General features: G+C 37.1%; 1 protein-coding gene and 1 non-coding gene across 3 annotated transcripts in view; both read right to left on the minus strand.

Moving 5' to 3' along the window:
- The window catches only part of INTU (inturned planar cell polarity protein), a 97967-nt gene that overhangs the window by 52633 nt on the left and 31162 nt on the right, over nucleotides 1-14172 (minus strand). For both annotated transcript variants that reach the window (XM_020916676.2, XM_020916668.2), the window contains exons 3-5: nucleotides 13903-13988; nucleotides 4464-4667; nucleotides 253-371 (exon numbers count right to left, since the gene is read on the minus strand). In XM_020916676.2, coding sequence (XP_020772335.2) covers nucleotides 253-371; nucleotides 4464-4667; nucleotides 13903-13988 — 409 coding nt within the window. The remainder of the gene's footprint in view (nucleotides 1-252; nucleotides 372-4463; nucleotides 4668-13902; nucleotides 13989-14172) is intronic.
- Nucleotides 11986-12092, minus strand: LOC139037874 (U6 spliceosomal RNA). Its single transcript, XR_011490828.1, has one exon. It is a non-coding gene; the product is annotated as a U6 spliceosomal RNA (small nuclear RNA).

Here is a 14172-nt window from a genome sequence, read left to right on the forward strand (position 1 = left end):
CTTTGTTATGTAAAGTGTGCCCAAACACCCAGATCTACAGCTGTACTGAGAATCTAATTTTCAATAGGTGAGTAGTAAAAACAACCTATGTGAGGAAGAAATTATCCATAGATACCACACCTGTCATATAAATATTTCCATTATAGATACAAACATATTTGTATAACAGATACCTGCATTGGTGTTTTGTCAGAACCAAGGTAAAGAACTTGAAAGAAAAAGAATTAAAGCTAAATAACAGTCAATTATTACCTCGTAACTTGTGTCCCAGTTACATTTTCCAACATGTCACAGAGTGTGAGAAATATCCCTCTCACACTCCGGAGTTTTTGAGATGCCTCAGAAACTGGATAATGATAAAGGATTTCCTGCTATTAAATGAAAAGAAACAGCAATGTCAATCCCTCTGAAATTTTCCAACCATAATTTTTTTCATGCCAAGTATAGACTTTGAATTAAGGAAAAAACAAACAAAAATGACTCCTTTCAGCTTCAGTGGGAGTTTTATGCAAACATAAGGAGAAAAGTATGCCTGGAATTTTAACACATTAACTAGAATTTAATATATACATTTAAAATAAGTTAGAGACTATCAAAATTGGTCTTGATATATAGGCTGAGTAGAATACTGACTAGTTGGAATAGTTAAACCAATTACCAGCAATGCTTCAAATATTAATCTCCTTTACAATAAATTTAAATACTAACATTTATATTTCATTATATAGATATTCTTGTCTCCTATGGTTACATACGCACACAAACACTAAATGAAACTTTAAGGAGTCTTTAAATTTAATTACTTTCATTACTGACTTTTAAAAGATAAGCTTCATCTTTGCTAAAACCATAAAATTTTTATTTAAACACAAGGCTGTTATTAAACTTACAAAGTGAGAATACAAAATTAAAGTCATGCAGATAAGAAAGAAGTATTAATGATACTATAAAATCTTCTGTTTCAATTTAAAAGCATTTGCCTGTCATAAATTAATCTGAATTCAACCTTTAAAGGGACATTTTAAATTATGGAAAATACTAAATCCATAGGATTATTCACAAAATGCTTAATAGTTTTCTGTTTTCAAGAGGAGTATATTCCCAGGAAACAAATACTTTCATAAAATTAAATAAATTTCAAAACCAGGATGTGCATTGTTAGTACTTTTCCATGAAGGGATGGCTCAATCTGTACCTCACTTTTTTGCTGTTACTTAAAACAAAATGCTATTTTTCTCTACAAATTAAAAGCAAGCAAAATAAAAATTTCTAGATAGAAACCATAGAGAATTCAGAGTACTTTCCACTTATGATATTCAATGGCAATACCCTTAAATATTAATATAACCATGATTGAAACCCAAACTTTTAAAATGCTGTATCTTTTCTTTGGTTCTCTCTTCTAAAGAGTGTTCTACACTTTGCTTTCACCTCTCTTTAAAAATACAATTATGTGGCTTGGAGTCCATGTCTTAGCAACTTTCATATTAGGATAAAATATAAATAATAACAAGCTGGACACATCTGTTTTTTTATACTTACCAAGCAGATTTAATATATGCAAACTGCTATGGAAGATGTGGGCTAAATACAGCCTGCTTAATAACCTGAACTTCTGGTAGTATTTCTAGTGTAAAAGTAATCACAAAACATTTTATCTCTAGAAATTAAGTCAAACACCCATTAAGATCTTCTGTTATGTCCATTTAATAAATTTGAACCTTAACTGACATACAAATTTACTGTATTTAGCCAAACAACAAACACCACTTTAAACAAATAACCACATAGTCTTTGATTATTTTTTTTTAAAGTCCAAATCTTATAACTTGAAGAAAACAAGCTGTTATTAAATATGTAACTCATATGAAAACAAAATGACCCTATGACATTTAATTGTAAAATAAGTAATACCAGAATACAAAGGTCATTTGAGAAAGTCTCTGCTCCAATCTCTGCAGCAACCAGCCCACAAAGCCTCACTATTCAAGACCTGGCAAGCACCACAGTTCCTAACCAACTTAATTAGCTGCGTCTTAAAGCACTTGTTAGTAGCATGCATTTGCAGCAGCTTCCACTCTGTTCAGTAAGAATAAAAAGCCTCTCCTAATGACAATGTTGATACAGGGCTGTCAACAGACTGAAACCTGCTCATTAGAGAAACATCGACACACTTTCCCATGGAAAGAAAGGCGAGGATGACAAAAGGCCTCAGCATTATCCTGCTCCAAGACAACCTTGAAAGATGCAGGGTGCTACCATCTCAGAAATATGCTATGTGTTTTATTTAATACATGGTTAAATTTCTCATTTGTTCTAAAGATTCAAGGGACTAGTAATATGTGCAAGAAATTAGAATTATCACCTCTAGGTCTCCATGTATTCTTCAGAGCACAGCAAATTATAAAAATATGTGTAAGTAAATTCCTTCCTTTCCAGTTCAGTTATTGGCTAAATTTGGACATATGAAAAAGCAACACAAGGAAATATACACTTTGAATAAAAATGGACTTGTCATTGACAGTATAGACTGCAAGGATTTCAAAAGGAAAGAAATGTAAATTAGGTCTAAACTTTAATGTGTTTTTTAAAAATTATTTAATTATTTATTTTTTGGCAGCATCTTGCAGCACGTGGCATCTTAGTTCCTCAACCAGGGATGGAACCTGCACCCCTGCAGTAGAAAAGTTCAGTCTTAACCAGGGAAGTCCTGGTAAAAACTTTTTTGATTTCACTTCTGCTCAAAGCATTATGGTACACTAGGTGCTCTGAGATCCTTGTGCTTGCAAAACAACCAGATTCATGGCCAAAACATACTTGTTGAACTGCTCAATATAAAAGAACTAGAGAGGTCTCCAATGATATCCTCTCCATATCCTTCCTTCAGCACTGCAAAGCAAGCTGGGGCCTCAGCTGGAAGTGGTAAGTAGAGGGCAGAAGGACAGAGGCAGGTTGTCTTGAGGGCTGATGCATACAATGCCTTTGGTCAGGACACTGAGCTTTGGGCCAATAGTTAGGTAGGTGAGTTGAGCCTAGGACCATCGTGTTAAACCCAGACCTTTGGGTGAGGCTGAAGTGCCGTAGGTCAGTGAGAGAAGCAGAAGAAGCAAATTCTCCTTGCAGGAAGGCATTCCCCATTTAGAACCAAAGGACGCCCAAAGATAAAAATCAAGCAGCAAGTTTAGTCAGTGATACCCAAGAACATAACAAGGTAAGCCACCACAAGTCAGAGTCCCCATCAGGAGAAGAGGTCTGTATGAGATGCTTAGAGAAAGCAAAGAATCACTAAGACAAGCAAGCAACAAGAGATTATCAGGAATAGTCCAGCAGATTTGCATGTAAATTCGTTAAAAACTTTTCAGGAATTTCTCAAAATAAAAATGGGACTGTTTAAACAAACACACACCACGGAGGGGTTAAAAAGCAGTTTGGACATAGCAGAAGCAAGAAACTGAACACAGATAATACAACAGATCTTGAAAAGGAATAATGGAGAGTCCTTAATTAATAGCAACTAGGGAAGTCAGAAGACAAAGAAATACGGTCTTCAAATAGATTAGAGAAAAAAATTTTCTGTTTAGTTGGCATGACCAATGCCATGTGTTGACTTCATCTTCTTCTTGGCGACACAAGAAGACTTAAAGAAAGGAAGTATTACAGGAAGAATTACAAAGCTACCTCTCAAGAAGGGTGAAAAAGGCAGCATCAGATAAATAACAACAGAAAGAATTCAGTGAAAGAGAAATGCCTAAAGTATAAGTTTTAGGAAGAAGAAAAATAATCAAACAAGGTGAGATATAAGAATAGTGAATTAAAAAAAGGTAAACATACATGCAAATTTAAAGATGATTCATCTGTATGAAATATGACACATAAAATATGAACTTTATGATATATAATTTATACATTCTATAATATATAAAATACAATAATAAACAGTAGTACCAGTAGTATAATTATGCTCAATTTGTAGAATTTTAAAATATGATGGCACTTATCTACTGATGTATGTATGCATGTATGTGAAGAGGGGAAAATTGGGAGTTAAGGTGTATTAAGGGCTTTCAATTATTTTGAAAAAGGGTTAAGATAGTGTTTAACTTTAGAATCTGTTAAGACAAATATCATGAGAAAATATTTAGAGTAATCACAAGAAAACAGAAATAAGAATATACAGCAAGAATAGTAATGATACAAGCAACCAAGTATAGGTTAAAAAATATCATGGAAAAAGCAGTTCAAATAGACATTTTTAAAGAAGATAGGGAGAAATAAATTCAAATATTTTAGTAATCTCTATAAATGGGCTCACTGAGCTTGTCAATGGGAAGACTGCTGTGTAGAAGAGAGATACCAAAAACATAAGTCACAGAGTGGCTGAGAAAGCTTGCTATGCATTTGGAAGCCTACAAAAAAGTCCTTGTCCTTACTTTTTTCCTTTGCACTTTTGAGAAGACACTCACCTCTTCCTTTGATGTGTCCGAGTCAAGCTGTAGTGTGAGGTACATAACGATGTGAGGAGTGTTTAGAATATTCTGCTGGATACCTTCTACCTCTTCTCCCCACAGAAGTTTGACTAGATCACTAGTGTTCGACTGTGCCTTTTTCTGTCTTGGTTGAGTTGTTTCCTTTTTCATAGCATATGCATTTTCGAATGTCAGTTTCACCTTTAAAAAATTAAAATATATTGATTTTATAACAAGGGAAAATCAGCAGTGGTTTTCACAAAGAAGACTCTGTACATGCACATTCACTCCAGCATGCATAAAAATCACTGTAGTCTGGGCTCCTTGATGGCAGGAACTGTGTATTCTATTTATATCTGTATCTGCAGCTCCTAGGACAATGGCTGGTACGTATTATTACAAACATTTATTGGGTAAGAATGTATAGATCCCTGCACCTAAGTTCATTAATTTAAACTTCAGTTCAGCCACTCAGTTGTGTCCGACTCTGCGACTCGATGAATTGCAGCACGCCAGGCCTCCCTGTCCATCACCAACTCCCGGAGCTTACTCAAACTCATGCCCATCAAGTCAGTGATGCCATCCAGCCATCTCATCCTCTGTCGTCCCCTTCTCCTCCTGCCCCCAATCCCTCCCAGCATCAGGGTCTGTTCCAATGAGTCAACTCTTCACATGAGGTGGCTAAAGTATTGGAGTTTCAGTTTCAGCATCAGTCCTTCCAATGAATATCCAGGACTGATCTCCTTTAGGATGGACTGGTTGGATCTCCTTGCAGTCCAAGGGACTCTCAAGGGTTAGTCATTGTATTTTAGGGACTTCCCAGGTTTGGTGCTAGCGGTAGAAAACCTGCCTGCCAATGGAGGAGGATAAAAGACGAGGGTTAGATCACTGGGTCGGGAAGATACCCTGGAGGAAATGGGAAACCACGCCAGTGTTCTTACCTGGCGAATCCCATGGACAGAGGAGCCTGGCGGGCTACAGTCCATGGGGTCACAAAGAGTGGGACAGGACTGAGCGACTAACACACACACATTGTATTCTAAGTATTGACAACAAATACAAGATACGCCATGCGAAAACAAAAGTTAGTATGAGCTGATGGTGTAATAGAGTAACACTGCATTACAAATGCTAATAGCACTGACTCATCTGGGGAAATTAGCAGGAAGAGATTCAGGATCAAAAGTAACCTCATGCAACCAGAATTAGCTCTCCTTTCAAACGGTGATACTCAAATATTCTTCTCTTAGATATTCTTTGTGGTCCTTTAAAATAAAGGCTAACAAGAACAAAAACTTATCAACATGTTGGATCTTGAACTGTGGCCCTAAGAAGAGTATCTATCTTATCAGGACAGTTTTAATTTCATGGCTTGATGTCAAATAAGATTGGCAAGAGTCCAGAATGTAGCCATTTTCCAGTTGTTGAAAGATAGCTTCCATTTCTCAATTACCTTTTCTTGAAAAAGGAGATACGTGTCTAGATGCCAGCTGACCAAAGATAACTTGTTTATCTCGAAGAAGCACCAGTGTGTATCTTGACCAAAAGAAGTTGTCACTAAATATAGCTAATTTTGTGTAGCAAGGACATCATCACAAGCTACATAGGCACAAAATATTCCTAATGTTTAAAATCTTATCAGAATACAGATAAGTCAGGACATTCTAATCATAACAATCTATATAATTTTAAATTTAGAAATTAAAGTGCAATGACTTTTTAAAATTAAATTTTAAAAATAAAAAAATAAATTCATGCTTGATCAAGAATAAAGAAGTCTGGATGATACATGTATATTAAATCATCACACTGTACAATCTAAACAGATACAATTTTTATTTGTCAATCAAACCTCCATAAACTGGGGGGAAAAGGAAATTTCGTCAATATTTAAAAGCAGATAAAATTGTTAATATGCAGTAAGTTGCATTTTGAGAGGAAACATTTAAAAATTACTATCAAGACAGTAATAATTCCTATTTTTGATAACTTATTAAGAGGTACTAGTTTCAAGGCCAACTTTAAATATATGATAAATACTAATATATCACTGTCATTTTAAAAAATGAGTCCTAAATATTTATATATTTTCATAAAAATATTAAGCATATTATTAAAAAATTCATAATCACATCAGCCTATCTATTGTTAGTATTATACTGTGAAATAAATCTACCTGGATGAGTAAAACTTTCCAAAAGAAAAACTATCTAGATATCTTTCTTTTTTGGTTGGCAAAGAGTGACTATGGTTGCATTCAATTTTGTTTATCTGTAGCTGTCTAATATTTCAGGGGCGCTGAGTTATCTTTGTCTACCTAAGGTGGTTCAGACAGTAAAGCATCTGCCTGCAATGCAGGAGAACTGGGTTTTATTTCTGGGTTGGGAAGATCCCCTGGAGAAGGAAATGGAAATCCACTCCAGTATTCTTGCCTGGAAAGTCCCACGGATAGAGGAGCCTGGCAGGCTACAGTCCATGGGGTCTCAAAGAGTCAGACACAACTGAGTGACTAACACACACACACCTAAAGTGAATTCAGTTAAATAAACATCTTTTCTAAAATACGTTTCCGATTTATTTTACTAACAAATAGAAAAGGGACATAAGGTCTAAATTCATCAACATGTATATATTCAGAGTTAAGATGAACCAAGTCACGGGAGAGAGTAGGAAGGGAGAAGTTCCTCATGGAATTTTTCTGAGGCCAAATGTCCATGTTTCTTTACAAAACATTTAATATTCCAAATGGAAAATATCAACCCTTACTAACTTTAATGTTTTCTATAAACTTGATGTTGAAAAATGTGCCCTTGGTATTAGAACACTATCTAAAAAGGCTTGGGACTTCCCTGGTGGTCTAGTGGTTAAGACTCCATGCTTCCACTTCAGGGGGTGTGCAGGTTCAATCCCTGGTTGGGGAATTAAGATCTGCATGCTGTACAGCCAAAAAACCCCAAAAGGCTAGTAGAACACTAGTATAACTGGATGGTGGGGGAGGTGTTGGAATATTAAGTAAGCTAAACAAAAATATAAAAAGTTAGTGATTCTATATGGGAACACTCAAGATTTATCTGAAAAATTAATATAAGGATAAGAAGGATGAGGTGAAGAAGAGCTTAAGAGACACTGTTTCAGAAATGATCTTAGAAAGATGTGAAAAAGAATATTTGGTGTGAGGTTTTGATCCAAACAAGCAATATGTAACCAATATATGGCCTGAAAGACTATGTTCTGAGGGTGGCATCTGTTCTAGTGTGTAATGCTCAATATATGTATACATAAATAAAAATATAAAAATAAGCATAAATACTGGAGATGAAAATGGAAACCCACTCCAGTATTCTTGCCTGGATAATTCAATGGACTTAGGAATCTGGAGGGCTACAATCCACAGGCTTGCAAAGAGTCAGACATGACTGAGCAACTGAGCACGCAGAAGCATAAATATATTAAATCCTGGAATGATGATCTGATGAAGCAAAAATGGCTTGGTACTTAGGGTGTTCTTTTATCTAAGAATAAGGATTTAGGAATGTCCAAAAGAAAATATATGGTAGTCTTTGGTGGCGTTCCTTGGAAATGTGAGAAATCTTTAGAATTTGGGGAAATCTCTAGTGAAGACTTTGTACCCTTAGAGATGGTAGTTGTGAAGACTGTCTCCAGCACTGGGCTCTGGGGTGGAGCTGGTCATATGAGTGAAATGGAGGGTGAGAAATCTGACTGTAGCAAGCAGGGGATGAGGGACAACCTCAGGGAGCAGGTGTCACAAGAGGCAGGCTGGGTCTGATGGAGCATCTCTCTGTGAGAGGTGCTCAGAGAAAGAAATGCACCTGTGAACAGGAGGGGCATCTTCTCCAGCTCAGATTCTCATGGGTGGAGAGGTCAAAAGATAGGGTATGACAAAAGGAAATTAGCTGGTAGATTTATAAAAATGTACAAATTCTACTTTAGACAGCTACAGCAACCTAAAATTTAAGACTGGTATGCTATGCTAGGTAAAGAATGACAGACTTGAAAACAAGTTTTCCCCTCACTATGACAAAAACTCAAACAATACACACACCACAGAACCATCCGTTAACATTCTTTAAGGGACTATTTTAGCCACTATTCTTCTGATGTAAGTAAAGTTGGCTCCATAATGCAAAGATAATTACACGTTAGCAAGACATTTTGAAAAGCTTACATGCTAAGTAGCTATAAATGTCAGGGAATCTGGTTGCTTTGATAAAACCATAAAAGGGTAAGGCAGATAACCAAATTAAAAGTTAAGTGCTATTTTTTAAAAGGGGTTGATATATGTAAATATTAAGGATATCATATGTTTTATAGGAAAAAAACTTTTATTGAGTAACATCTAATATAAGATAGTTTATATCAACCTTCTTATGGAAAAGTTTTGTCTTGAGTTTATATGAAACTTCTCATAAAAACGGTTTTTTCTGTTGAGTTTATGTGAAGCTTCTTAAAGGAAGGGTATTCTGTTGTTCCTCCATGGACATTAAACTGTGACAAGTTTCATCATCTCCTGTCTCCCTCAAAAGGTTTTCTTATTTGTGCAATTTACCGATCATTTTTTTCCTCCTCCCTTCCCTCCACCCCCGATTCCTTCAGGGGATGCTGTACCTTATTCTCAGGTCCAAGGACATGCACTCTATAACTCACCACTTCCAAAACCTTGCTGCTTTAATTATCCTCTCCAATCCACATCATGTAACAAGCCATGTTGCTTTGGCCTCTGCCAAACAAAGCAGCCAACGATCCTTGCCCATTAGCTGCCATGCCAGCCTCTCCACACGTGGAACCGCACAGCCAGACTACAGCCTCACTTTTGCCTCAACATCTGCATGTCTCTCTCACAACATCTTTGCTGCTCTCCATGTGTCTGATCCTTTCTCCTATGTCTGGCAGATGCTCTGAACAGTCCTTAGTCAACAGTCTGAAGGAATTGAGTTCACTTGGCTCAGCAAATTCTCTTTGATCCTCCTCTTTTGGGCAATATCACAGGACTACTCAAGGCAAAAACTGGAAGGCACCATGGACTCTCTTACCTCCTGCAGAATGTACTGTCCTCTTTACTTCCCACATACTTTACCTCTCATCTACTTCTTCTCCTTCATATCCACAGCCAAGGCCTTTGCCCAGACCATAACTCCCTCTCTTCTGGACTATCATAAAGCTAATCACCTGGTTTCTCAATCTCTAGTCCCATCCAGAGGGATATATTCCTAGACGCAAGTCTGATCACATCAGTCATCTTCTTTAAAATACTGACATTAACTAGTTACTTCTGGGTTCTGAAAATAAAAAAGATTTACAAATACTTTTAAAAAAATGTGTCTGTCTACTTCCTAATCTTTCCACAATATATATGAGCACCACTTTTGTGTAACAAGGAAATAATAAAAGTTGAAATATTCTACTCAAGTATCATCTCTTTAAAGAAGACTTTTCTCCTCTCATAAGCCTAAGAAGTAATGTTCTGCAGGCTGGTCTCCCAGAAAAGGGGTTGGATTCCTCCAAAGTCTCAGGAAAACCAGCCTGGCACTTAACGCAATCAGTCCTGGTCAATTGCAATGTCTGGACCCGAATTCCCCGATGAAGCCAGAGGGCGGGGGATGGTGTTCTACCTGCTGGTTGAATGAATGAGTGTACAGAGATGTAGCAACAGATCAAGATCACAGAAATCAATCATTAGAAGAGTACTGTCACCTTCGTTCTTGCATTTTGAATTTCTGAAACATTTTTTTATTTTAAAAAATGTAAACCTATAGAAAGTTGCAAGAAGTGTACGATGATCACCCATACATTCCCCTCACTCAGTTTCAGCAATTTTAAAACACATTCTGCCACACTTGTTTCCTCCCTCTTTTCTCCCTTGTCTTACCCACCTCTTCTTAAATCCTCACCTTCTGTCTATTTAAAAAAATAATTTTGCCGTAACTACTTGAGAACTATTTGCAGCTACTTTAATACTTCACTGCTAACTACCTTAGTACGTATCTCCTAAGGCTACACAACCAAATATAATTATGACATTTAGGGATATGACACACAACACTCTTCTCTAACAAAGATCATATTCAAATTTCCCCAAATGTCCCAATAAAGCTATTCCTAATTGCATTAGAGGATCAGTAAAGGAAGAGTTGCTGCATTTGGTTGTATGTTAGCTTAGTCTGTCTTAATCTAAAACAATTCTCTAGCTTTTTTTTCTTTCATGACATTAACATTTTTGAAGAATCTAAGGTAGCTGTTTTGCAGAATGTTAAAACCTAGCTTTAAAAGAAATGACTTGGTCTCTCTGTGCTTCACCTAGTGGTCCAGGCTTTGCTGCTGGACTTCATGCTGGTATTCTGAAGCTATTTAAAGCAGAACTTATTTAAAATTCAAATACAGAACTGCAGAGTTGGAAGAGGGCTCACAAATGCCCTCTGATTATAGACGAGGAAAGTGAAACCCAGAAGACTTTCGAAAATTGCTCAGAGCGAGGTTTAAAATAGAGATCTGCCCTCCTCCTCCTCAGCGACCTTCCTGCCACATTACATCCTCACCCGGGGCCTCTTCTGCTGGATGATGAGAAGCATTTCAGGCTACTTTTATACCCTGAACATAAGCTTAATATGCTACTGTTGGTTATTTCCAAAATTAAAATAAAGTCTCCTAGGGTATTCTTTGGGTTTCCCTGGTGGCTCAGCTGGTAAAGAATCCACCTGCGATGTGGGAGACCTGGGCTCAATCCCTGGGTTGGGAAGATACCCTGGAGGAGGACAGCAACCCATTCCAGTATTTTTGCCTGAAGAATCCCTGGAGAAGGACTGAGGAGCCTGGAGATCCCCTGGAGAAGGGAAAGGCTACCCACTCCAGTATTCTGGCCTGGAGAATGGCTATCACAAAGACTATCCATGACATCACAGAGTTGTACATGACTGAGCAACTTTCAGTTTCACTTTTCATTTTTCAAGCATTTCTTTATAAACCAGCATTCCTCTTCTCTTACTGCTTGAATCACCATTTTAAATGCCATAGGTACAAACTAGGTAGAACAGCTTTTTCTGAGACAAGTCCACTGCAGTTAGTTGTGGCAAGAACAAGGAGATACAGACACAAAGACGCACCCAGGCTGTGTGTGCAATCGGAGCATCACGTTGTGGAGTCAGTTTTGGCTCCAGTTCTTTGAGTTATTAACTCTGTAATCTTGCACAAATCATTAATTCTCTCCTAGAGTCTTTTTCTCTCAAGTATAAACAGGAATACAAATTATCAGAATGCTATTAGCAAAGCACCAACATACTTCCTGGCACCCTACAAACTCTAGTTCCCTTCCCAATTCTCAGGCTGTATATGGGCAAAATCCCCTTGAAATTACAATAGGAAGGCAAGGCCGTGCTGGAGTTCAATATACTCTCTCAATATGATCATTCTGACCCACAACAGTGTTTCTCCCATCTTTGCTGTTTCCTCATTTTGTTTTTTAATTTTTAATTTTATTTATTTATTGACCATACTGGATATTCAAAAAAATAAGGAATGCTTCATGAACTTGCATGTCATCCTTGTGCAGGCGCCGTACTAATCTTCTCTGTATTGTTCCAATTTTAGTATATGTGCAGTCGAAGCAAGGACTGCTGTTTCCTCATTTTGGCACAAGATGTAAGAATTGGCACTTAAGAATAATGTTGTAAAAAATATATAAATATATATACACAGTGTGTGGGTGTGTGTGTGTGTATATATATATATATATATATGTTTAAACACAGAACCATATTTAACACAGTTGTAATGGCAAATTGGGCAGGCAGCAGATATACAACTCCTATTTCATGCTTAACAAGGACATGGAAATGGTGGGTGAAATTGGTCCAAAATATTTAAACCATTATTTCTTTGTCTTCCTTTTTCTGCCAACCGTGCATCGTCAAATTTGCAAATGTTGTATACTAATTAAATGTCAGAATAATGTGACTCCACTGGAAACATAATTCTGTTTTTGAAGGCAGAACAGAGGTGGTTGAACTCTGGCAGTCCTGTCAGGACGCCTGCAAGTGACACAGGCAGGAAAGGAGAAGCCCTCATCCAGCGCTCACATGCAGCCAGTTTACTGGGACGACGCTGCTTCGGCCTTTAAGATACTGCGATTTTTTTGTTACTGACTGGTAAGTAGCTCTTGTCTGAGCCCAGGGAGGTGCTCTAGTATCCTGGCCCACCCTTGTTCCTCTCCTTGCCTCGCAACTAAAGGGGAAATCAGTACACTCTGCTCCAGCACTGTGTCTGGTGCATTTAGCACTCAGTCGTGTCCCACTCTTTGTGACCCTGGGGACTGAAGCCCTCCAGGCTCCTCTGTCCATGGGATGCTCCAGGCAAGAATACTGGAGTGGGTTGCTATTTCCTTCTCTATGCCTGGTGTCTGCCTGATTTTTTTTATTTCAAACAGCATCATCTGTCTAACCACTCCTAGGGCCTGGCTGGTCACTGGCTATCATAGTTATTCTAGCACTTTCATTTTGCACTTCCAAAGACAGCTTAATTTACAGAGCATCTGTGTGCGTGTGTGTATGTATATGTTCAAAGTATGTGTGCGCATGCGTGTGTGTGTATTTTGAGAAGGAAGTGAATACAACAAAATTTTACTTCTTAGAAAACAAGAAACTTTGTAATGGGTCTTGTTATCTCAGAACCTCAATCAGATGCAGGTATGATTCTGATTTATCAGGCATTCTGTTCTTCATTCCCATCAATCTAAAAACTGCTTCCTTCTTTCACTGCCTGATGGAGCCTCTAACCTTTCTAAAGCATATCATCCTCCCTACCCCTTGAAAGAGAGAAAGCCAATTCCCCATGCTAACAAGAGTAGAACATTCTTGAATAGGAGGTATGGCATTTTAAAAATACATCTAATGACCTAAAAATGTCATCTATAATACAAAATGTCAATGCTTAGAGTATCAAAATAACTTATTATGGAAGAAATTTATTTTTACCTTACAAGGAATGAAAAATAATTTATTATGTGGCTAAAAAAAGCTCAGGAGTAAAGCTAAACTAGATAATATGAAAATTAAAAAAAAGAGTATAGTGTTTAAAATAAAGCCACATTTAAAAACTTTATAGAAATTATGATTTTAATAAGTCAGAGAACAGAAAATTCCATGACTGTTTAAAATGACTTCTCCAGAAACTGGATTTTCACCAATATGTATGGTACTTACAGTGGCAAGTTGGTTATTGTGTATGTTTTTAGTATTGCTCTTACGGATATTTATCTTTCCTTTTAGAACTATCTCCAAAAGCTAAAAATGTTGAGAGCTAAAACTTTTTAAGTATTCTAGTGTTTAACTCACCCATTATACATGACTCGTTTCAGAATTTTATAAAAAGAAAACAGCACAAGATACACTTATTTCATCACAAAACACAGAAAAAGAATGTTCACCTGCATAGGTCCAGGAATGCAAGACAGAACTCTCTCTATGTTCTCAGTGGTCACCTCTACATCATTCACAGCAATCAGGACATCCCCTGAAAACACAAACACAATGAAGGACAGTTGTGTGAGTATGCGAAACTGAAGAAGATCTGGAATTGGAACATTATAAAGTATCTAATCTGACCTTCCAAGTGCAGTACAAAATGTAGTGCAGACAGTCAGGGACTTGCTCAAGATTATAAAAGTCTTTAGTGGCAGAGCTAATCTGCCACCCCA

Source organism: Odocoileus virginianus, chromosome 12, assembly GCF_023699985.2.
Source record: "Odocoileus virginianus isolate 20LAN1187 ecotype Illinois chromosome 12, Ovbor_1.2, whole genome shotgun sequence".
Classification (NCBI taxonomy): Eukaryota; Metazoa; Chordata; class Mammalia; order Artiodactyla; family Cervidae; genus Odocoileus; species Odocoileus virginianus.